This window comes from Hippocampus bargibanti, linkage group LG06 (assembly GCF_051943395.1).
Source record: "Hippocampus bargibanti isolate YZ-2025 linkage group LG06, ASM5194339v1, whole genome shotgun sequence".
Lineage (NCBI taxonomy): Eukaryota > Metazoa > Chordata > Actinopteri > Syngnathiformes > Syngnathidae > Hippocampus > Hippocampus bargibanti.
The window spans coordinates 30,703,973-30,728,936 of record NC_142739.1 but is presented as its reverse complement, the minus strand read 5'-3'; the positions used below and the strand labels follow the sequence as shown (position 1 = coordinate 30,728,936).

The 24,964-nt window shown below is 43.1% G+C and overlaps 1 protein-coding gene across 2 annotated transcripts; it reads right to left on the bottom strand.

Moving 5' to 3' along the window:
* Positions 1 to 430: 430 nt before the first annotated feature.
* Positions 431 to 24,964, bottom strand: slc9a1a (solute carrier family 9 member A1a). 2 transcript variants are annotated; one of them, XM_088998150.1, is made up of 13 exons: positions 23,747 to 24,964; positions 13,120 to 13,592; positions 12,068 to 12,318; positions 9,512 to 9,729; positions 7,362 to 7,564; positions 6,765 to 6,854; positions 5,129 to 5,199; positions 4,871 to 5,047; positions 4,016 to 4,142; positions 3,840 to 3,941; positions 3,100 to 3,181; positions 2,405 to 2,461; positions 431 to 1,538 (listed from the first exon to the last, which is right to left on the bottom strand). In XM_088998150.1, the coding sequence occupies exons 1-13, from the start codon at positions 24,036 to 24,038 to the stop codon at positions 1,225 to 1,227; spliced, it is 2,457 nt and encodes an 818-aa protein (XP_088854276.1). In that variant the 5' UTR covers positions 24,039 to 24,964; the 3' UTR covers positions 431 to 1,224. The 2 variants fall into 2 exon arrangements, with proteins under 2 accessions (XP_088854276.1, XP_088854277.1); XM_088998151.1 differs by lacking the exon at positions 2,405 to 2,461 and having other exon boundaries at positions 23,747 to 24,954.

Sequence of the window (24,964 nt, the reverse complement as noted above, 5' to 3'; positions counted from 1 at the left end):
CGGAAAGCACAGTCGCTTCATATATAAACCAATCAGTAATTGTATTTTGGACATCCACCCTCATTTCAAGCTCATATAACTCCAGACCCATATAACTTAGGAATTAACTCAGAGGTACAATTTGCATTAACTCATTCACTATATTTTGGGTGATACAAAATGCTAAAGTGGATCTATTTATAAATATGATTTGCAATGTTTGTCCTTTTCCGTGTCGCCCAAAATCCTCGTTTGTCCAACGAGTCCAATACTGCATCTTGACCTTATTTTAAAGGGTTCACAAATCAAATTCATTTACAATTTTTACCCGTTTTCGCTGCATAAAAATCGACATATATATATATATATATATATATATATATATATATATATATATATATATATATATATATATATATATATATATATAATTTATTTTTTAAGCCATGCAACGTGAACGGACGTCCAAATCAGTGACGAAGGGACGAGAGCAAAATAATAATAATCATCATAATAATAATAATCATAATCATAATAATAATAATAATATTAATAATAATAATAATAATAAAAGTGCCTGTACATTTTTAAGACCGCCAGTGTTGATTGTTTCGGGTCTGCTGGAGTGACTTTTCATTAAAGGGAGTTACGTACTTTCATTATTAGTGAGACATTTTACAGCAGGAAACTGTCAAGAAATAACAAAAAAATCCACGATGGATCATCATATAACATTCGGCGTCTTAATGAAACTTAATAATACAGTGATACCTCAGCTTACCAACTTAATTGGTAACCAGAAAGTGTGTGTAAGGCGAAAAATTAGTCTTCTAAACATTTATTTCCCACATACACATATATATATATATATATATATATATATATATATATATAATCCCTGAAATTAAAAGATTATTAAAAAAATGATAATACACAATGTGACGTAAAATAAGGCAAAAATATGCGGTCCAAAGTGTGATTTCAAGTGAGCCCAAATGAATGCGATTGGCTCAGTTTTGGGAGTGATCGATTCGTCGGGTCTGATGCACAAAACGCCGATCGAACGTCAAAGAACTACAAAGAGTTGCTTTGGTAATGCATAGTTCATTCCTGAATGTCTCATTTGCGCCGTTGCGGCTCGTTTCGTCAAGGCTCAGAGCGATGACGACAAAAAAGGACAAATGGCCATTTTGGGGGAGGGGGGATCGCACTGAAACACGCACCTTCCTCCAATGTCCCTTTTTTTTAAGGCAGGAAGGGTTCGTCCTCGTCTTCGTCCTCGGGGTGGAGGCCGGGGTCACTCAAGCATCGCAATAGCTTCTCTCTGGTGCCGGCGTCCATTTCGCCGATGTCGGAGCGCTCGTCGGGTCTGGCGGGGGGTTTCATCATCAGGCCGCCGCCGTCGTCGTCGTTCTCGCTCGCCGCCGCCGCCGCCGCCCGTTCGGAGCGCTGGAACTCGTCTAAGATGTTGACCGAGTCGGGCGACTGCGGGGACGCCAGGTCCACTTGGATGGTGGGAACGCTGTCCAATGTTGGCTTCATGCTGTAGGCTTGAGGGTCTGCAAGGGTGCCGGGATGGAAAGAAAATTAAGCATGTGAAATTGCATTCTCATCTGTATCAAGCTAGCTAGCTAGCTGGCGATCGAGGTAGCTAGTTAGCTCTCTTTCTATTCAGGTGTCCAAGTCAAGTCTGGCCTGCAACATCATTTAATTCGGCCCGCGAAAGCAAACCAATCTATCGAGCTAGCTAGCGAGCTAGCTAGCTAGCTAGTACTTTTTCCATTCAGCTAGCTGGCTAATCCCTTACATAACAGAAATTCCATGATCATCTATTGAGCTTTTTAGCTAGCAAGCCAGCTAGCTCGATCACGAGCTAGCTACCGAGTAAACTAGCTACTTCTCTTTCTATTCAGTTAGCTGGCTAATCCATTTACATGATATATGTCAAAGTCAAGGCCCGGGGGCCAAATCGGGTCCACCGCATCATTTTATTCGGCCCACCAAAGCAAATCAAACTTGTGAAATTCCATGATCATCTATTGAGGTTGTTAGCTAGCAAACTAGCCTGGGATCGAGCTAACTAACGACCGAGCTAGCTACCGAGTAAACTAGCTAGTTCTCTTTCTATTCAGTTAGTTGGCTAATCCCTTACATGACAGGTGTCAAAGTCAAGGCCCAGGGGCCATAATCGGGCCCGCCGCATCCTTTCATCTTTTTATTTGGAAAGTGGGGGGAGGGAGTTGTCATTCACAAGGGACAAACAAAATCGTGAAAAAAGAATTGTGAATCGGGATCATTTCATACAATGAAGCGAAGTGGTTGGGGGTTGGTAAACGAGCACTTTGGATGAGGCATGCGTGTTAGCGTTCTGGGGGTGGGGGACGAGTTGGGGTCAAGGGTCATCTTCAATCCACCGGCCACATACCTGGACCCACACTTTCCATTTTCGGCTGCCGAGTGGCTTTGAAATCGGTTTCTCTGCCTAAAAACCAAACCACACCGGTTTTAACATGGCCGCCGTCGCAGGGGGGGGGGGGGGGGTATTTTGTGTGTGTGTGTGTGTTTGTATGACTAGTCTTGTGAGGACCACTAACATTTTTATACCATATGTAGTGAGGACATTTTGGCCAGTCCTCACAAGTTTTTCATTCTAAAGTCTTCTAGAGGGTCTATTAGCTATCTATTCGCTGGCTAATGGCTAGCTATCTGTTAGCCGTCTATTAGCTGGCAAATAGCTAGCTAATGGCTGGCTATTAGCTATCTATTCGCTGGCAAATGGCTATCTATTCGCTAGCTATTAGCTTCCGAATAGATAGGTATATTTTGTGCATTGTGTATTTCTTTTCAACCTCTTCTATTGCCTGAGACCGTTGCTTTCTATTCGCTACTTAATAGCTATCTATTTGCTAGCTATTAGCTATATATTTGCTAGCTAGCTAGCTTGCTATCTATTTAAGTTACTTCGGGGTTGAGTGAATGCTGCCGAGTGTGGCTGCCGCTGCTCACCCACAGAAAAAGACTGAACCTGTGACTGTAAAGTGACCTTGAGAGTTTTGAAAGGCGCTTAGAAATGAAATGTACGCATGTGTGTGCTCCTTGCTGGTGCTGGGATGTCGTTACCTGAGGCCAGTCTGGCTCTGCACAACGTGGGTGAGTCGGGAGGAGCGGCGGGCACCGTCAAGTAGTTATTCATGTCTTGGATCTGGGAAAGGAAGAGGACGTGATGAGTGTGGGGGAGGAAAGGGGAGGAAAGGGGATGAGGGGGGAGGAGGGGGGAGGAGGGGGGTTCTTTCTGTCAACATCGATATTTGACCAAATGGGTTGAAATGGCCCAGAGGTAGCGGGCGTCGCTCTGCTACAGACGTCGCTTTGACTCGTCTCGACAAAAGCGCTCTTTTCACTGTCCTATATGTAATGCACAGGTGTCAAAGTCAAGGTGAGCGAGCGAGCTAGTTAGCTCTCTTTCCATTCAGCAAGGTGGCTAATTCTTTACATCACGGGTGTCAAAGTCAAAGCCCGGGGGCCAAATCTGGCCCGTCACATCATTTTATTCGGCCTGTGAAAGCAAATCAAAAACATGAAATTCCGCTAGCGAGCGAGCTAGCGATCGAGCCAGCTAGCGATTGAGCGAGCGAGCTAGCTAGCGATAGAGCTCGATAGGAAGCGAGCTAGCGAGCTCTCTTTCTCTTCAGCAAGCTGGCTAATTCCTTACATCACAGGTGTCCAAGTCAAGGCCCGGGGGCAAAATCGGGCCCACCACATCATTTTATTCGGCCCGCGAATGCAAATCAAGCAAGTCAAGTGCACCGATGCTCGCTAATAAGCCAAAACATAAAACAAATAAAATGCAAAAACATTACCTTCTTATCCAGGGCCATCATATTCTGCTTCTTGAGGAAGAATTCACCAAAGTTGTCCTCATAGGGATCAGCCAGCAGGGTGTGGCGGTTGTAGGAGCGCAGCTGAGGAGACAACAATTTGTCTTCAAACGCGATGCTGGGAACAAGACGTTGGCCGACCGAGAGCGTCCTTTTACCCGCTGCCGCGTCTTCTGAAGGTTGCTCCGTAGAATCTTGCGGATCTCCTCCTCACGACTTTTGGAAAGCTTGGGCAGAACGCGATCGTCGGCTTTGGCGGGCGGCGCTTTCTTGGGTTGGATGTTTCTGGGACAAATAAGATAAGTTGGACTAAATTGTCCCAATTAAAGGACAACCGACGCATCAGGACAAGTTGACTTCAAATGACTTCTACTGAAAATAATGTTTTATGGCAACCTGAGAACGCATTATTCTCATTTTAATGCTTTCCTATGGGAAATTAATTTTTGGGATACACACTTTTCGCCTTACACACTCTGTCTGGGAACCAATTTAGTTTGTAAGCCAAGGTATCACTGTAGCTATATTTTACGTTTTAAGACTTGCGCTGAATATTGTTTTCGAGTTGATGACGATCCCTAAGTGACGTCACGTCTGGAACGCCCCTGACCGAGAAAGCGACACCCAATGCATTTTGGGTACTTTTTTTTCACCTGAAAACATTGTGTTGATGGCGAAATTAGAAGGAAAACTACACCAATAACGTGATGGTGAATCATTGTGTGTTGCACCAAGACTACTATTTGATAGTAGTTGACACAAATTCCCAGCAGACAAATCAGCCCATTTCCAACGGAGCTCGGGCGCCATCTTGTGCATTTTCTGGGACGCGACATTGGAGTCCTGACAGTTCGAATTGATACGGAAGGACTTCTTTAATCGATGGCAAACATGTATGCTTTCCTCTTCAGAACTATTTGAATCATATTCATAACTGGATTCGAGCCGTCTGGACTCCAATGGTTTGACTCTTGGAATTTTTCCGGCGTTGCGCAACATCTTTAGCCACTTACTGCATGGAGACGGTGGAGGGGATGGCGGAGGAAAGTTTGGCGGCGCCGCCGCTCTCCACCAGCTCGATGGCGTGCTTCATCTCCAACTTGTGGTAGAAGGCGATGAGTTGCGGCTCCTTGGAGCGCTCGCCGGCGATCAGGCACTTCTTCACGTACTTTTTGTTGAAGCGGTTCAGCCTGGAAGGAGAACCAAATAGGCGGGGGGGGTGGGGTTAGGCGCACGTCGCCATGGGAACGCGCGCAACGGGAATCCCATACTTGTCCTTCCAGTGGTGATGTCCATAATGTCCACAGATGTCTTCAATGCCAGTCAGGAGGTGGTCAAGGAACTAGGAGACAAACACATGATGGAAATTAGCTATTTTTAAAATAATAATATCATGTGTCGTTAAGGCTTATTTAGTAGACAATTATGTTTTATGGGGACCTGGGTACGGATTATTCTCATTGTAATGGTTTCCTATGGGAAATTAACGTTTGGAATACACACTTTTCGCCTTACACACACTTTCTAGGAAGCAATTAAGTTTGAAAGCCGAGGTATCACTGTATTTTAAAAGAATTCATGGACAAAATAGAATTCACGTTAGTTTGTGATTCAGCTCTTTTTAGGCCAGCAGAGAAGGCCTCACAGGCCCTGACGGCACAATAAACACACCTGGAAGGAATATTTTTCCTGTCCCATGTTGTTTATAGGCACATGAAGTACCACTAAATGACCTGTAGGTGGAAGCAGTGATCTATTTTTGCCCCACATCAACCAGAAAGTCTTTTTTTCCCTATAAAGAGACAGTTGTAATTACCGTATTTTCTGCACGATAAGGCCCACCCGAAATAAAATATTTTGTTCAAAATCAAAATTAAGAATTTCCCCATTGTGGAACGAATAAAGGTTTTCTGATTCTGATAATCTGATGCACTTTATGTATGGAAAGCGAATTAAAAGATAAAAGTCATTCATTCAAGGTGCCCCTAATAATGCAGTGCACCTTGTGTATGGAAAAGTTTTTTTTTTTAATACAGGTAACATCTGAGTTACGACCGGTGCAAGTTACAACCACCTGTACTTACGACCACCAGACCCTTTTTTTTTTATTCTACGCCTGGCACCGCAACGCGCAAGCAGCCGGCAACGCATACTCCAATTTTGGCCAGCCAGCATGTCACTCATTCGCACAGCAATCTACTGCGTGACTACACTCAAGACAGTAGTTGTACAGTGCAGATACCGTCTCGGATACATCTCCTGTAGTACTGTACATGGCTTTTTTCCTTTGTTCCTTTGTAACATGTATAAATGAACTGTAAAGTAAACCGTTTTTTATACATCACAGGTACAGTTATAATAAATAACAAATAAAAAATAAATAATAAATAAAAAAATGCAAAAATAAAAATCGATAATATGAAATATAAAATGATAAAAACGACTCGAAAAGATAAGTATAACATTTGTAAATGAACTGTACAGTAAACAGTTTTGGATACATTACAGGTACAGTTATACAGTCATAAAAATCGATAATATGAAATATAAAATGATAAAAACGACTCAAAAAGATAAGTATAACGACCCAAGGTTTACTTTTCAAACAGCCAACATCCCGCCATCGACCTCTTTCTATTATTATTCATATTATTTAGTAATTTATGTATTTATTTTACTTTCCCAAGATAGCTCTTATTTGTGTCCTTTGGAGGAAAAAATTGTGTTTCTCTCAGAGGACGATGAAAAAGTACACAAATTGAGTTAGGCCAGGATGTTTACATAATTCCATCCCAAAAAGGAAATATTCAGCAACAGCATTCCTCTTCCGAAGCATTCATGTCAATTCAAAGATGTCATGACTGTAATAATAATAATAATAATAATAATAATAATAATAATGTGAACCTGAGTGTGTATTTCCTCATTGATGGAGCGCTTGGCCTCTTGTTTCTTCTTCACAGCCAGCAGATCCACCAGTGGCTTGATGGTCATGCCCTGAGACAAACACCAAGCAAAACAATATTACCGCTTTTTCACCAACCACCGACTTCCTTTTAAAACAAAAACGGCACCCGGACCTAACATGTAAAAAAAAAAAAAACAAAGAAAACTAAATAACAACTCAACCCGGAAGTAACAAAAAAAAACCTAAATTATTCTATGTTTTAGTTAGTTTAGTTTATCAATTATTATACATTATGGTTTATTTCTTTAATTACAATACAATAGCACATTTATTATAAATAAAATAAGGTCTAGTTTGTGTAGTTTTAAAGCTTATTTATGAGAAAAATTTGTTTAATGCAGACCACGGAACGGATTAGTCTCATTATTAATGGTTTCCTATGGGAAATTAATGTTTGGAAGACACACTTCATGCCTTACACACACTCTCTGCTAACCAATTAAGTTCGTAAACTAAGGTATCACATGTATAAACATGGCGACATGCGAATAAAGTGAAAGATAACAGAAGACGAATGGCACATATTTCATGACTACCTGCACAAAAACGGTGAAGAAGATGACGATGATGATGGCAGTGAGGAACATGTCCCTCAAGGGGAAGTGTCTCTTGTCCAACAGGAAGCCCAAAGAGAAGGCGATGGCGCCGCGCAGGCCGCCGTAGGCCACGATGAACTGGTCCTTGGTGGTCAGTTTGACGATGCGGAACTTGTTGATGACGTAAGTCAGACCCACCACGCCTGCCACGCAAACACAAGAAGGATCACATTGGACCAGTCTGGTCGCTAAGAATCGCTAAGGGGATGCTAAGCTAACGTTGTCGTCATTCATTTTGTTTTTCTTGTCACTGTTGAGTATCACGCTGCGGCAGTCTATCCAGCTAGCGAGCTATCTATCAAGCTCTCTATCTAGCTAGCGAGCTATCTGTCAAGCTCTCTATCTAGCTAGCGAGCTATCTGTCTGTCTAGCAATCTGTCTGTCTGTCTGTCTATCCATCCATCTATCTAGCGATCTATTTACCTACCTAGCGATCTATCTGACTTCACATATAAGGCGCACCGACCGGCGTATAAGGCGCAGGGTCAAGTTTTCAAGAAAACCACGTTTTTTTTTCGGGAAAATCTGCTAATCAAAGTACAAAATGCATTGTCATAGATGAGTACTACTTTTTTCGTACCCATACAGCCAGGAGAGAATTTATCACTCCAGACCAGTAGGTGGCAACGGTGAGTATTAAAGAAGTGAGTGGCGCTTTTGCTATGTGCAATTGTTGAACGCAAACACGACACTCGGCATGATTTTAACCGGGATTATTTGTGTTTGGTGGAAAAAAAAATACTAATTCACGTGTATGCAAATCCCAAATAATAATAATAATACATTTTATTTTAAGCGCCTAAATGTGAAGCTAATCAACACTAGCGCGGCACATTGTATGTCCTTGCAACACAACGCTGCTATTTGACCACCCGTGGCAAACGCATGACTCAGCGAAAACCACTCGAGTCACTCTTGTTGTCAGTCAGGAAACATACGGCGGCGGCGTGACGCAACACGCTTCATCACGCTTCGGGCCAAAAAGGAAACGCGGCAGCTTGACTCGCCCAGGAAATACTCGCTCAGGCCCCCAATGCCATCCGCTAAGTGGCGTACTCAAGCATTTTAGCACCTCATTAGCACTCACGCTTATTTATCTCCCTTGCGCCAAACGGCAGAAACGGAACTGAGGGCTCCCTTTAGCGTTCTTCCGCAAGAACTTTAAAAAGACACGTGACACCATTTCAAACGGCTCCGAGAATACATTTATGTCACAACACCGACACCCTATTTCTTGTTACATTCCCTCGGCGGGGGCCATTTTGTTGCTGCCCCAACGGCCACTCTGGATTTCATTACGCTGACAATGAGCCCCGCAAAATGGCGGTTCTATGTACAGTGATGCCTCAGCTGACGAATGCTTTAGCTCATGAACTTTTCGCCAAACAAACTAAATAAATTCGTGAGCATTTCGTCTTGGCTTTGATTTCTAAGCGCCTTTCAAAACTCTCAAGGTCACATTACAGTCACTTTTTTTTTTTCTGTGGGCAGGGGCAGCCACATGCGCCAGCGTTCACGAAACCCGGAAGTAACTCAAAAAGATAGAAAGCTAGCGATGTAGCCAATAGCTAGCTAGATAGACAGCTAGACAATCAGAAAACTAGCCAGCCAGCCAGATAGTCAGAAAGCTAGCTAGCTAATAGCCAGCTAATAGATAGCCAGTCAGATATTCAGAAATCTAGGAATACACATTTTTTGCCTTACACTTTCTGTGTGAACCAATTAAGTTTGTAAGCGGAGCTATCACTGCATTTTGTGTATTTTTAATGCTTATTACGTAGAAAATGATCTTTTATGGAGACCTGGGAACAGATTATTCTCATTTTAATTGTTTCTTATGGGAAATAAATGTTTGGAAGACGAACTTTTCACTTTACACACACTTTCTGTGTGAACCAATTAATTTCGAAAACTGAGGTATCACTGTATGCCATCTGCGGCGCAGATCATGTCACAATTTGCGCAGATGTGGCGCCGGTGCCCAGATGCATCCCTGATGATATGCCGTCAATACAAAGCTAATATTGTTCGCTAATGCTACGACTATAATACCGAACATTAGCTCGTCTTTGAAATAAGAAGCAACCTACCTATGACCCGCGCCACCAAGCACAGGACGACGGTGACGGTGACAAAAGTCCAATTCCAGTTGTGTTGCCCGTCCACGGTGGCCACGCCGAGGAAGATAAAGATTAGCGTCTCGCTAACGCTGCTCCACATCTTCAGGAAGTACTTGATGGTGGTGTGTGACTTGTGGGAGATGTTGGCCTCCACGTAGGGCCGCATCACCGCGCCGCATGCGATCAACCTGGAGAAAGCAGTGCATGAGTGGTCAGGGCCTGCAAGGCCTTCTTTGCTGGCCTAAAAAAAATCGGAGTCAAAGGCTGATGTCTTTCAGCTTCCTTTTAGCTTCCTTTTCCCCTGTTGTGCTGCTTCCAGATGTGCGTTTTCATATTTATCATAATAATAATAATAATAATAATAATAATAATAATAATAATACATTTAATTTCTATGCGCCTTTCAAAACTCTCAAGGTCACTTTTCAGTCACAGGATCAGTTTTTCTGGGGGTGAGCAGCGACAGCCACATGCGCCAGCGTTTACTCAACTCGGAAGTAACTCAAATAGATACAAAGCTAGCGAGCGAGCTGATAGATAGCTAATAATAATAATAATAATAATACAGTAAAGTCTCGTTATGTCGATATTCAAGGGAGTCCGAAAAAATATCGATATAACCGGGACTATCGATATATCCGACCCTGTTTGCATGTAATTTTCTCCGTGCGTGCATAGAAATAGTATTGATAGAACCGGGACTATCGATATATCCCATATCGATATAACGAGACTTTACTGTACTAATAATAATATTCAATAATACATTTGATTTCCAAGCGCCTCTCAAAACTCTCAAGGTCACTTTACAGTCACAGGATAAAGTTTTTCTGTGGGTAAGCAGAGGCAGCCACACGCGCCAGCGTTCACTCAACCCTGAAGTAACTCAAATAGATAGAAAGCTAGCTAGCTAGCTGCAAGATAGCTTAATAATAATAATAACGTTAAAATGACCAGGCCACGATGAACCCGCTCAATCAAAACGTTATCCACGAGGAGAATGAGGGCAGCAAGAAAACAGCCATAGCTAAGGCAGCGCTAAACTTAGACTAGCATGTTCGTTTATTTTAGCTAAATCATCAAAAATATTGCAATGTCGCGGATAGAACGAGTGCAAAGTGGACACCGTTTCGAGTCACACTGGCATGTCTGTAGTTAGGGCTTAGCTAAGCTAGCGTTAGCAAGCGTGTTTATCGTTTTTGTGGCTGTATGAATCTATTTTCCTCTCGTAGTGGTCTTGTAGTGCCTCTACGGGAGAGAAACCCCCCCTGCCGCTATCATAAATACATGCGGTGCCACTTCAGGACATAAAACGAGGGCTCTGGTTACCCCTCTCGAGTTGCACGCTGCGCGATTTCACCTCGCGTCGCGGGACGTTAAAAGCAAAGGGGTCCAAAAATACAAATTTAATCCACCAACGGGTCCTGTGATACGCCCGTGCAGCTGCGCGCCAGCGAGGAAAAGGAAGCGGGGGATTAGCGTGGATCATCTTTCCATTTTCAAATACATAAAAGGCCCCGTGACAAATCCAGGTGGTGCACCGAGGAGAAGAAGATAAGAACACCTTCGGAACTGAGCATCGGGCGTCGGACGTGACACTTTAGCTTATAGCGGCGGCTGTTTGAGAAGTATCCGCTTATGTCCCGTGCTAGCGCTCCCCGTTGCTAAGCTAACGGAGTTTGCTAGCATCGCGTTCCCATCAGACCCGTACGCTAAGAGGGACACGAGAGCGCTTGGGCCAGCGACCAATGCGAAGTACAGCGATACCTTGGCTTCAAAACTTACTTGGTTCCCAAAAAGTGTGTGTAAGGCGAAAAGTTTGTCCGCCAAGCATTTATTTCCCATAAGAAACCATTCGCTATCTCGATCGCAAGCTCAATCGCTATCTCGCTCGCTTGCTTGATTCACTTACGCGGGCCGAATAAAATGATGTGGCGGGCCAGATTTGGCCTTCGGGCCTTGACTTTGACACCTGCGGTGTAAGGGATTAGCCAGCTTGCTGAATATAAAAGAGAGCTAGCTCGATCGGTAGCTCAGTCGTTATCTGGATCGCTATCTCGATCGCTAGCTTGATTTGCTTTTATTATAATAATAATAATAATAATCAGTTTCATTCATCCAGTGGTGACTCAAATAGATAGAAATCTAGCTAGCTATATAGCTAATAGATAGCTTGCTAGCCAGCTAGATAGCTAATAGACTGCAAATATGTAGATAGCTAGATAGCTAATACTGTAGATAGCAAATTGCTCGCTCGAAAGATTGATAGATATATAGCTCATGGATTGCTAGCTAGCCAGCTAGATAGCTAATAGATAGCGAATATGTATATAGCTAATAGCTAGCTAAATAGTTTTCTTTTTTACTTTATGTTACTTCCGGGTTGAGTGAACGCTGGCGCTGGTGTGGCTACCGCTGCTCACCCGCAGAAAAAATATCCTGTGACTGTAAAGTGTCCTTGAGAGTTTTGAAAGGCGCTTAGAAATGACATGTATTATTATTATTATTATTCTGTAAAAAACTTACGCCATGATGCCCGACAGGTGGAACATCTCTGCCGACAAGTAGGCCATGTAGCTGTAGACGAAGACGAAAAGAGGCTCGATGACTCGCGTGTGCGAGGTGAAGCGCGAGGTGAACGCCGCCAGGATGCCGTAAATGGCGCCCACCAGGACGCCACCAAGCGCCACCACGAAGAAGGAGATGACGCCCAGCACGCCGTCAATCACCGTCACCGTGCCAACGCCAGAGTACTCCTCGAAAAGATGGTACAGCACCTACCAGACAACAAACAAATACAGATCATCATCATGCTAACGTTAGCATCAATATACTGTGATACCTTGGCTTATGAACTTAATTGGTTCCCAGACAGTGTGTAAGGCGAAAAGTGTGTATCCCAAAAATTAATTTCCCATAGGAAACCATGAAAATGAGAATAATCCGTTCCCAGGTCCCCATAAAACATAATTTTCTACTAAATAAGCCTTACAAGTACACAAAATATACCTTATTTTATGTATAATAAATATGCTATTGGATTGTAATTAAAGAAATAAAGTATAATAAAGTCGTTTTATTGACCTTTGTGATGGTCATTGATGACTTCATGGAATGGAGTGGCTATCTTGAAGAATGATTCATTGTAAGTTTTGGCAGTTTCATTACCAAAACTGGCTGCCTCACCATGACGAATGACACTAAGAATCCCTGTACGACGCTCAAAGTGGCTAACCTTGACATCATCAATGGATGACAAACTTCCAGACTGCCTCAAATTGTACAGATGGCTTGTGCGGGTTAAATTGTGGAGCCTGATTGATGGGATATTTTAACCTTGCAGTCGACACTGCCTTTGTCAAAAAGGTTCCCGACCCCTGCTATAGATTGATGTGATGGACAGTGGATCCAGTCATTTTTCAAAATAAAACATCTGAAATCGATAAAATGGATTTGGTATAAGTCTTTTTTTTTTTTTTTTTGGTGCGGTTCGTACCGAATGACCCGCGGGATTGGGGACCGATTTTCAAAAGATCCTAGTCACGTGACCATCGTCACGGCGATGAAACGCCACTCACCACGGTGACGGCGTCGTTGAGCAGCGACTCTCCAAACACCAGGATGTGCAGCAGCTCGTTGATGTGAATCTCCTCAAAGACGGCCAGCACGGCCACCGGGTCCACGGCGGAGATGATGGAGCCGAAGAGCAAGCAGGGCAGCAGCTCCAGAGAGTGAAGGTCCGACGGGTTGTTGGGTTGGATCTGGCACACGGCGTACAGCAGGCCGCCGATGAAGAAGGCGTTCCACAGGGTTCCCACCACGGCGAACATCAGGATGGTCCCCAGGTTCTCCATGAAGGGGCGGATGGGCAAAAAGTAGCCGGCGTCCAGGATGATGGGCGGCAGCAGGCAGAAGAAGAACAAGTTGGAGTCCAGCACCGGCGGCACCTTCTGGCCGGCCAGTTTGATCAGACCGCCCACCAGAAGGCCCACCAGGATCAGGAGGCAGCTTTCGGGTACGATGCCGGGCAGGCGAGGGATCAGGTGAAACCCTGAGAATATCATATATTATCATATAATATAATAATAACAATACATTTCATTCATATTGGTTTTATTCGCAAAAAAAAAAGAATACATTCCTAAATGATAAGGGTCTGGAGTTACCTGAGCGTGAAATGAGGGCGGCTGTACAAAATACAATACATTAATAATACATTTCATTTATATTGGTTTTATTCGGATGAAAAAAAGATGAAATTCCTAAATGATATGGGTCTGAAGTTACCTGAGCTTGAAATGAGGGCGGTTGTACAAAATCCAATACATCTATATTGGTTTATATTAGCGCTTTGACAAAACACATGGAAAAAAAAGGAAATGCTGCCCCCATGTGAAAGAAAAAAAAACAATGCCTAGAGGCCAAGACCAGCGCTCTATCAGCACCCAAGCATGAAAAACCAAAACGTGAACAAATTTGGGGATGGCGCCCTCAGTTAATGACATTTTAGTAGCTTGCACATATTTGAGAGGTGTAAAAAAAACATTTCATTTCAGTGCCGAAAGTTTGGATTAGCATTGTTTGGCTAGCAGGCCACACCCCGGTCTTTGGCTCGTTCGACTTGACGTTAGCGATCTTTGCGCATGCAAGCTAGCAAGCAAGCGCGTGGTTTATGTAACACGATACCTGCGGAACTTGTTTGGGTACTTTCCATCGCCCGTGGCTTTTCCTCGCTGCTTTTTGCACATTTTCCCCAATAGGTAATTTCATTTTACGATCAAAAATGAAGGGATGGGCGAGTATGAATACCCATGACCTTATATTATGGGATGGAGTACTCAATTAGTTTGTCGATACCAAGTCAACGATCGATACTGATCAGAAAAAAAAGGGGGGGGGGGGGGGAATCTGATATTGGGTCAGGTCTTCTCCGGCAGTAGGTGGCGCTACAGCACGGTAGACTGACAGATAAAATAATAATAATAATAACAAAAACAATAATAATAATAATAATAATAAAATAAGAAGAAGAAGAAGAAGAAGAAGAAGAAAAAGGAAAAGGAAAAAAAGAAAAAAAATAAGAAGAAGAAGAAGAAAAAGAAGAAAAAGGAAAAGAAGAAGAAAAAAAAGAAGAAAAAAAGAAAAAGAAAAAGAATACATTGTATTTATAAGTGCCTTTCAAAACTCAAGGTCACTTTCCAGTCACATGATATTTTTTTTCTGCGGGTGAGCAGCGGCAGCCACACGCGCCAGCGTTCACTCAACCCGAAAGTAACGCAAATAGCTTTTTTTTTCTTCCACAAGGGGGCAGCATTTCCGTTTCCATTTTAGCACTTTGTTCCAGCTTCAGCTGGAACAAAGCGCTACATCAACCAATATGGGTGTGTTGTATTTTGTACAGCTGCCCCCATTTCAAGCTCATATAACTCCCGACCTATCTAATTTAGGAATTAACTCTTTTTTTTCTGATGAAACAGGAGAGTCTAAGGTTTCTTACGGTGCATTGAATGTTGATGTCGTCCTAAAACTGAATACTATGCAGATCCTGGAATTGGAGTGACAATGACAAAAACCCTGGCACTGGAGTGGACACTTTTTTTTGCACATTGTCTGGCAGTGAATGAGTTAAGATTGTTCAGGGCTGGGCTCGGGCCATTCTAGTTTTCAACGAGGAACTGCATAACAAGTGCACCAGTGCAGTCCAGAAGAGCTCAAGCAAGGCACGACGAATCATTTTCTGGGAAGGCAATACAAGACGTCTGAGGCCGGGAGGGGGGGGGGGGGCATTTTATATTTATCGTTGACAAACGCCGTCATTGTTGGAGCATGCGAGCCAAACAATTCCAACTCTGTGTGGGGGGTCACACGCACGGGCGGAATTTAGAATTTCCGACACGGGCACGTTAGCGGCCGAGGATAAGTAAGAGGAACCATATGTGAAATCTGAGAAGCGCCATGGCAATTGGACAACTAATCCCTTCAAGTAATCGTCAGAGGCATGCTATGCTGTTCTAGTACGTGAAAAGTGCGGCTCGAGGGCCAAATGCGGCCCCTGGTCAAGTTCTATCCGGTCAGCAGGCTCCCGTCATAAAATCAATAATATGTGGAATGAATACATTGGGCAGTAGGGCTGTTACCTGCGTGTGCTAAGTGCTGCCATCTAGAGGCTCAATTAGGAACTGCAAATTAGTAGATGAGTCGTAGCCGCGGAATGAGCCCTCCAATTTTCTAAAATGGCGAATTTCTATTTTTTTTCCAAAATGTTTAAATTTTTAAATTATTTTGTTTCTAAAATGGTGATTTTTCTCATTTTTTTATTTTCTAAAATTGTGATTTTCTCTTTTTTTCTTAAATAGTGATTTTCTATTTTTTTTTTTCGTTTTCTAAAATGGTGATTTTCTATTTTTTATTTTATTTTCTAAAATGGTGATTTTACATTTTTTTATTTTCTAAAATGGTGATTTTTTTTTTATTTTTTTCTAAAATGGCGATTTTCTAATTTTTTTCTAAAATGGTGATTTTTCATTTTTTTATATTTTCTAAAATGGTGATTTTCTTATTTTCATTTTTTATTTTCTCAAATAGCGATTTTCCATTTTTTTCGGAAATGGCCATTTTCTAATTATTTTGTTTCTAAAATGGTGATTTTCTATTTTTTTTTTCATTTTCTAAAATGGTGATTTTTCTAATGATTTGAATAAAACTGTAATTTTCAAATTTATTTTCCTAAAATGGCGATTTTCGAATTGTTTCAAAATGTCCTTAAATTGTGATTTTCTTTTTTAATCCTTTTGAATTTTCTAAAATGTCGATTTCCTATTTGCTTGTTTGTTTTTTTATTTTCCAAAATGGCGACCATCAACAAAACAACAATGACTTCTATTCAAGTGTTTGTGTTGGAAAAAGCGAATATTTCATTTCCACTTTCAATTTCGATCTGCATGTTTCAAATGAACCAAAACGCTGGCTTATGATCGCCAAATCTGCAAATAGTCTTGCGTCACCACTATGAGTCGTCTTGCGCAACTCCCATTGTCATCCCCCTTCTGCTTTTTGTTCCTAACGGCGAGCGTGTCCTTGTTTGTAGCTCGCTTCAAGCCGTGACGCCATTCCAGCGCAACCAAAGGCTAACAAGCTTCTCCATTCAGGCCGTCGTCGCGCAGACACAGAAGGTCAGCCAGCCCCGTCGTCCGGTTGCCAGGTGACTAATTGCGCACCACTGCTCGCAGACTCTTTGATGGCACCAACAATGAACACATTTCCTGGACTGCAACGTCCGGAACGTGGCTTTTGCGCAACGCCGGGCCGCGTTTCAAATACAGTGTTACATCAGCTTACAAACTTAATTGATTCCCAAAAAGTGTGTGAAAGGCAAAAAGTTCATTTTCCAAACATTTATTTCCCATGAGAAACCATTAAAATGAGAATAATCCGTTCCCAGGTCCCCATAAAACATCATTTTCTCCTAAATAAGCCTTTAACTACACAAAATACAGTGATACCTCAGCTTAAGAACTTAATTGGGTCCCAGAAAGTGTGTGAAAGGCAAAAAGTTCATCTTCCAAACAACACAAAATATACTTTATTTTATGTACGATAAATGTGCTATTGTATTGTAATAAAAGAAATAAACTGTACTATAAAATAATAAAGTTGTTTTATTGACCTATGTCATGGTCGTTGACGTTTGCTCTTGATGATATCCGAGTGAAGTGGCCGTGCTTGATCGATGATAATACCCTCACTCACACTGCTCCCCGCTGGCTGCCTTTCATTAATCCAAATCAACAGATGTTTTTCAACCTCTTCTATTGCCTGACACCGTTGCTTAGACAACGCAGAAACACCCTTAGCCACACGTAGCAACTGGGACGCTAAGTCATGCAAACACAACATCTCGTTGGTGTTTTTCGATGATCTCTTTCTTCCGCTCAACCGTCATTTTCTTTTGTGTCCTCTTCGACTTAACACTAGCCTGTGCTGGGGTCTTTTTCGGTCCCATAATAGCAAAAGTACTCCACTCAATAACAAACCACATCCGCACTCAAAGAAAGGGGGTGTGGAAAACTAGTCCGCCAGCCATTGTGGCGCTCCGTGTGTTTCCCGAAATCTAGTTCGTATGCCAAGATAAAGTGTTCATAAGCTGAGGTATCACTGTAGTCGCTTGCAAACGTGGAATCGCTTGTCTTTCATCATCTCGATTGGCAAACGGGCTGTGACCTCGTTTATCGACTGATGACGCGGCGTCGGGAGCAACTGGGGGGTTCGGTCCTTACTCAAGGACACTTGGACATGCTCGCAATGGCCGGGAATTGAACCACGCTGTCCCTCAGGAATGCCACTCAAAATAATATATCAATAAAAATGTATGCTGTCAGATGCGATGACATTTCTACACAGCTGAGCTAGCGATTAAGCTAGCTCTCTTTCTATTCAGCTAGCTGGTTAATCCCTTATATTACAGGTGTCAAAGTTAAGGCCTGGGGGCCAAATCGGGTGCGCCACCTCATTTTATTTGGCCCCTCAAAAGCAAATCAAACCGGTGAAATTTCTTGATGCTTGTAATGATTGATGTAAAATCCCAAATTGTCCCGTTTAAACCACAATAACGGAGAAAACCCTGACCGCAATGTGGCCCGCTGGAAAAAAATGACTTTGACACCCTTGGTTTATCGGTTTGGTCGACAGAGTAAGCGGCCCGACAAACTTCAAGATAAAACGGCTTTGATCTCAAATCAAAGTAGGTTATCGAAGTCGACTGGGGCGTAGCCGTTGGCGACGTTTCAAATGGTTAACCTGGAATCTTACTATGTGTAAGAGATAAGGATGCTACTACGAGACGCCGAATAGATCCTTGAGGGTCATTTAACTTTGGCCTCAAGCACAACAGTAGTAATCATGGAACTTAACTCATTAAAATAGGACATAGAGCGCCATTCCCGAATTTCACCGAAAAACACAAACAAGGTGTGCATTTGTGTGACTTAACGTCCCAGTACAAGTATGCTAAGTCGACCATTGCTACGTGTGGCTAAGGGTGTTTCTGTGTTGTCTAAGCTACGGTCTAAGGCAATAGAAAAGGTGGAAAAACTTCACTCGGTGATAGAGATTAGACAGAATAGAAGTTATCATATTTAAAAGTTTCATGTTGTTATATGCTTAGTGAACATGTGTGACTCGAGTACACGATGTAGTACAAAGTACATAAACCTGGTGTCAATCTGGATTGAACAGAGACATCCTGTTAACCTGTCCTCTTCATCTAGGAGATCTAGCCTTGGACATAATTTAGTACTTGGTTAACTCCTTCCTTAGACAGAATTCCTGTTGAGGACAATATCTCACCTTCTTTTCGGAAAAGTAACGCCACTAATGTCGCCATGGCGATCTGTCCGTGACTTTGACGTCTTAAAATGGCATCCCAGTCGCATATTTTGTATATGACTTGGCGATAAGACGTTATTCATTACATTTGGGCGCCCGTTTACAACCGGAAAACAAATAAAGGCGGAGGTCTCATTTAGATAATGCCCTGGTCGCCGTTACTTGCGATGACAGCAAAACCGACTTTTCACAAAATTGAATAATACCGGAACCTGTCGCGGCTTGGAATTGAAGCAGATTGATGTGGGACAGGAGATGTTAGACAATCTATTTTTGTCAGTGGATGCTACAGCTTCGAGTTTGCTTGATAGACTTAGCTTGCAGCGGACGGGCACATTCCACCATGACGTCTCTGATCCACTGGTGAAAAGGAGGCTTTCTTCCGGTCCTCTTTCATCTAGAAATGCTTCATGTAATTAAGTCTTGTACTCAAACATCATAGAGTACAATGGGAAAGTCCTTAAGATTGCACAACTGTCCATGTTTTTATGTTCCTGTTGTGTTTATTATTTTGCTGTGTGTTGGCTATGATTTGTTACACTTGCAGCTGTGGTGAAAGCGCTACTTAAATTAGGATGTACAGTGATACCTCAGCCTACGAACTTAATTGGTTCCCGGAAAGTGTGTGTAAGGCGAAAAGTTCATCTTCCAAACATTAATTTCCCATAGGAACCCATTAAGATTAGAATGATCCGTTCCCCGGTCCCCATAAAACATCATTTCCTACTAAATAAGCCTTAAAACTAAACAGAATACAGTGACACCTCTGCTTACAAACTTAATTGGTTCCCAGAAAGTGTGAGTAAGGCGAAAAGTGTCTTCCGAACAGTAATTTTCCATAGGAAACCATGAGAATAATCCGTCCCCAGGTCCCCATAAACTTAATTTTCGACTAAATAATCCTTAAAACTACACAAAATTTCTCCACTGTGAGACTAATAAAGGCATATCCAATCCAATCCAATCCAAAATATACCTTAGTTTATGTATAATGAATGTGCTATTGGGTTGTAATGAAAAAAACAGTACTGTATAATAAAGTCGTTTTATTGACCTTTGTAATGGTCGTTAGTGTAGTTGCCGCTTAATGATATCCGAGTGAAGTTGCCATGTTTCTCGGCGACAATACCCTCACTCACTGTCCCCTGCTAGCTGCTTTTCTTTAATCCAAATCAACACAAGTTTTTGGACCTCTTCTATTGCCTGAAACCGTTCCTTAGACAACACAGAAACACCCTTAGCCAGACGTAGCAATGGTTGATTTAGCGGACTGGTACTCGGACGCTAAGTCACACAAACGCACACCTCGGTGTTTTTCGATGATCTCCTTCTTCTAATCGACCATCATTTTCTTTAATGTCTTCTTCGTCTTAACACTAGCCTGTGGTGGGGTCTTGTTCAGTCCCATAATAACAAAAGTACTCCACATGATAACAAACCACGTCAAGCACTCATAGAAATCTAATCCATCATCCACCGTGGCACTGTGTGGTTTAGTTTGATTGCCAACAACCTGTTTGTTCTATGTTGGCGGCATCATTGGGACGGAAATGTTACAGATCAGTTCATCTCTATTTCAGATAAAGACGGAAAACCCAAAGATCGCAGCGTTTGTTATTATTGTGACGCGGCGACCATTAGCCGAACGACCGCTGTCCGTCATCCAAGGCCGCAGCAGGACTGCTGAGTCATTCCTGTGGCCAGCCGTGAAAATAAAAAGCCGCAGGAAGGACTCTTCGCATCACCAGCAATCAGCCAGGTTGATTTTTACCCAACGACTGAACCGAGCAGATTCAATGAACCCTTTTGGATCCGTTTATCTACAAGTCCAACCTCGGTATCGGTCAACAAAGAGCTGCGACAAGCTTATCTGCGCAACGTCGCATTCAGCAAAGATTATCAGTCCTGCTCGGCTTCAGAATAAGACATTCTCTCTTTCTCGCCGGCATGGTTGACAATAGGCGGACTATGGACATCAGACCATTGAATTCCAGAGTACAGTGATACCTCGGTTTACGTACCCCTTGGCTTACCAACTTTTCGGCTTACGAACGTTACATTTATGAAAATTTTACCTTGGCATACGAACTATTTTTCGGGATACACACGGAGCGCCATAATGAATGATTTGTCATTCGCGAACGAGCCCGTTCTAACAACAAAATGGCAGCCGATTGTTTTTGTCCTCTATTTCCCACCCCCAGTCTTCGGCTAAAGCCACGTGATTGGTCAAGAACGCAGCAGTAAGGGGTCGGGGGTTACAGACAGGGACATACTCCAAAAGAGAAAATGGAAGCCAACTTTTTTTTGTCCTCTATTCCCCGCCCCCAGTCTTCGGTTAAAGCTATGTGATTGGTCAAGAACGCAGCAGTGAGGGGAAGTGTTTTAAACAAAGAGACAGGCAGACGACAGAGAGAGTGACAAAACGGATAGAAAACAGTGAAATTTGGACTGGTTTCAACTAAAAAGCAGAGTGTAGACTGCAAGGTTAAAATATCCCCTCAATCAGGCTCCATAAATAACCCGCACAAGCCATCTGTACACTTGATGCAAAAAGCTATCAACCCAGCTAAACAGAACACAATTGATGAGGAACTAGGTAAAACGATCGCAGAGAGAACACCTACAAGAAATCATTCCTCAAGATGGTGAAAACAGAAGGCTACGTTCCTCATCAAGCGCTTAATGCTGATGAAACTGGTCACTCCATTCCATCAAGCCATCAACAATTATCACAAAGGTAAATAAAACGACTTTATTACACAGTACAGTTTATTTCTTTAATTACAATACCAAACTATAATACCATACATTTATTATACATAAAATAAGGTATATTTTGTGTAGTGTTAAGGCTTATTTAGTAGAAAATTATGTTTAATGGGGTCCTGGGAACGGATTATTCTCATTTTAATGGTTTCCTATGGGAAATTAATTTTTGGGATACACATTTTTCGCCTTACACACTCTGTCTGGGAACAAATTAATTCCTACAACACTTGTCGTCAGGAAACTAATTAAACAAGCAGATCACATGGAGAAAACGGAGTTCAGCTGCTGCGAATCGTCACTTAGCGTCTTTACGGGTTCTATACGAGCACTTAAAGATGAACAAGCATTAGCTCGCGCCTATGGACAATTTAGTCTTTAATGAATTGGCATGTTTGAGGAATGTGGGAGGGAGCCGTCACACCCGACGAACAGCCTCATAGCAAAGCTCAATACGAGATTCAAACAAAGAACCTCAGAACTGCGAGGCAGACGTGCTAAACAACAGCCCAACGTGCCTTCTACTGAAAGTGGCCACTTCCGGCTTCAATTTGAAGTAGTTTTGGGACATTTTAACTCATTTTTATTGGTGTTTTGCATTTGACTCAAAATATCAGCCTGTGTCTTTTGGGTATTTTAGATGCTATAAAACATTTTTCTGATGTCAGTTAGGAAACAAAAAAATGGTGTTGGTTGTCCTTTAAGGCTAATTTTAAAAACAAGGGGGGAAAACCTGTCAAAAAGTGTGTTTGAGCTGTTCGATGAGTTCAGGTGGTTCCTACAAAAGTTGATTTTTGTGCCAAACGGGCATTTTTTGGATACGGCCATTGCATTCGGTCACATTGTCAAAGTGTAGCAACTCGACCCAAACATGATAAGAATAACACATTCACGAATTTGCATGAATGAACAATTGCTTTTCATTTTTTATACAATACATATTGATTTCTATAGCGTTTTAACAACAGCTAACAAAGCACTAACATGGACAACTATCATCGCATTACAGTTGGAAATTCATATTCACCCTTCAATTTTCAGGTCGTGCATCCCAACTGCACTCCAAGAATTGAACCCGGTGACTCTCAATTGCGAGGCAAAAATACTCACCACTCGGTCACAATTTAACTTTGTCTTTTTTTCAAGTCATTCAGTGTCATTCACAAATTTGTTTGCGAATTGAAAATATGACGTAGAGTGCCAGTACCGGATTTGTTTGGGTTTTGTTATTTCATGCTTGGGTGCCGACAAAGCGCTGGCCAGACCTCTGGCAATGTTTTTCCACAAGAGGCAGCATTTCCCTTTTTTCCATGTTAGTGCTTTGTTCCAGCTTCAGCTGTCGTTAAAGCGCTATATAAAGCAATATGTACGTATTACATTGTATTTTGGACAGCCGCCCTCATTTCAAGCTCAGATAACTCCAGACCCAAATCATTTAGGAATTAACAAATTTTTCCTGAGGAATGAAGAGAGTTTAAAGTTTCTTACGCTACATTGAATGTTTATGTCGTCCTAAAACTCTATATTCTGTGGGTCCTGGAATTGGAGTGACAATGGCACTGGAGTGGACACATTTTTGCATATCTGGCAATGAATGAATTAATAATAATAATAATAATAATAATAATAATAATAATAATAATAATAATGATACATTTAATTTATAAGTGAGTTTGAAAGCGCTCAATGATACTTTACAGCATGGGTGTCAAAGTCATTTTTTGCCACGGGCCACATTGTAGTTCCGGTTTCCTCTCTGGGGTTGTTATGAATTTGGAGAAGCCATTAGAAGGTTTCAACCATTCCTCATATTGATAAATGACGAGATTTCAAATTTGAAGTAATACATAATAACTGTTATTGTGGTTTATATACGCCAATTGGATTTTTTTTGTTGGTACTTTAGCTAGCATCATGGAATTTCACAGTTACATTTGCTTTCGCGGGCCGAACAAAATGGTGTGGCGGGCCGGAATTGGCCCCCGAGCCTTGACTTTGACGTCCGTGCTTTCCAGTCACAGATGAGTGACAAGCACACAGAGATCCACTCACCGAGTTTCATGAGTGAAGCCAGAAGGACCCATAATGAGATCTCGAATGGAACCTGGATGTGTTTGTACTCGAAGCTGAGAACCGGGAAGGGTTTTTTGGTGAAGTTGTGCCGCTCTTCCACCTCGGCGTGGACGTCCGCCTCGTCTCGGTGGCCCACGTCCGGAGAACTGGCGGCTCCGAGGGGCAGCAAGAAGCCCTGCAGGAGCACGAGGAGAACCAGCACGAGAAGCCCCCGCTCGGGTAAGCTGCTACCGAAGCCGCCCGAGTGACGAAAGACTCCGGTGGCGGACATCTTTTGGGGGTTGACAGCGTGTTCGAAGTTCAACCAAGTTGGTTGGCGGTTCGCACTTTATTGGAACCGCGAGGCTGTTTCGAAGACTTCGGTACCGGTGGAGGGAAGCGGGCGGGCGGGTGGTTATTCGGTTAGCTAGCCGTTCGTGGAGCGTCTTGGCTAGCCAGGTGAGCAGCCGAGGGCCGTGTCCGGGGAGGAAGCGGGAAACGTCACGACAATTGAAGGAGATTCATAATAAAATACGGGGACGTCAAGTCAAAAGTCGGAACGGAAGGAGGCTGTCTTTTCGGGCATTTTCCTCAAGTTTGTCAGCGGATGTCCTCCCCGAGAAAAGGTGTCACAGTTGATGCCGGAGACAACGACGCGCAGTGGCGTCCCCCTCCGCGCCTCTCCGTCCCCTTCCCGGCAAAGTCGCTCGCAAGGCGGCGGAGGCAGAAGCGGCGTCGCGGCGTCTCGGGTTCTGACCTTGACGTTGAGTCTCGACACAACCGAGCCGCATTTTGTCTCGTCGCCGAGTAAACGCCAACTTTTTTGTCCTTCTTCCCTCCCCCGACGGCTTCGCTTGTCAATGTCCGCGTGTGTGCGGCAATTCCGCCGTCTGACGTCGACGCGGGAGGAGGAGGAGGTGGACGGACGAGGGGGGAAGAGGGAGGACCTTGGCGGGGGTCAATTCAGGGACGGGGCAGCCGCTATGGTAACCGCCTCGGAGGGGCGTCGTCGGTCCCTTCTTTGGTCGCTTGTCCAGCCAGGTCGGAGCTGTTGGGGTTGCGCTCAGCCTTTTCGCGTAGGTTTGCTGGATGCGAGGGAAGCAGGAGCACGAAAGCCGAGAAACAGCGACGCCGACCGGCGGGGAGGTTTCGGTCGTCGGCCTGTGCGACAAACCGCACCCCGTGAGCAGCAAGGCTTGCTTTTGATCGACCGAGCAC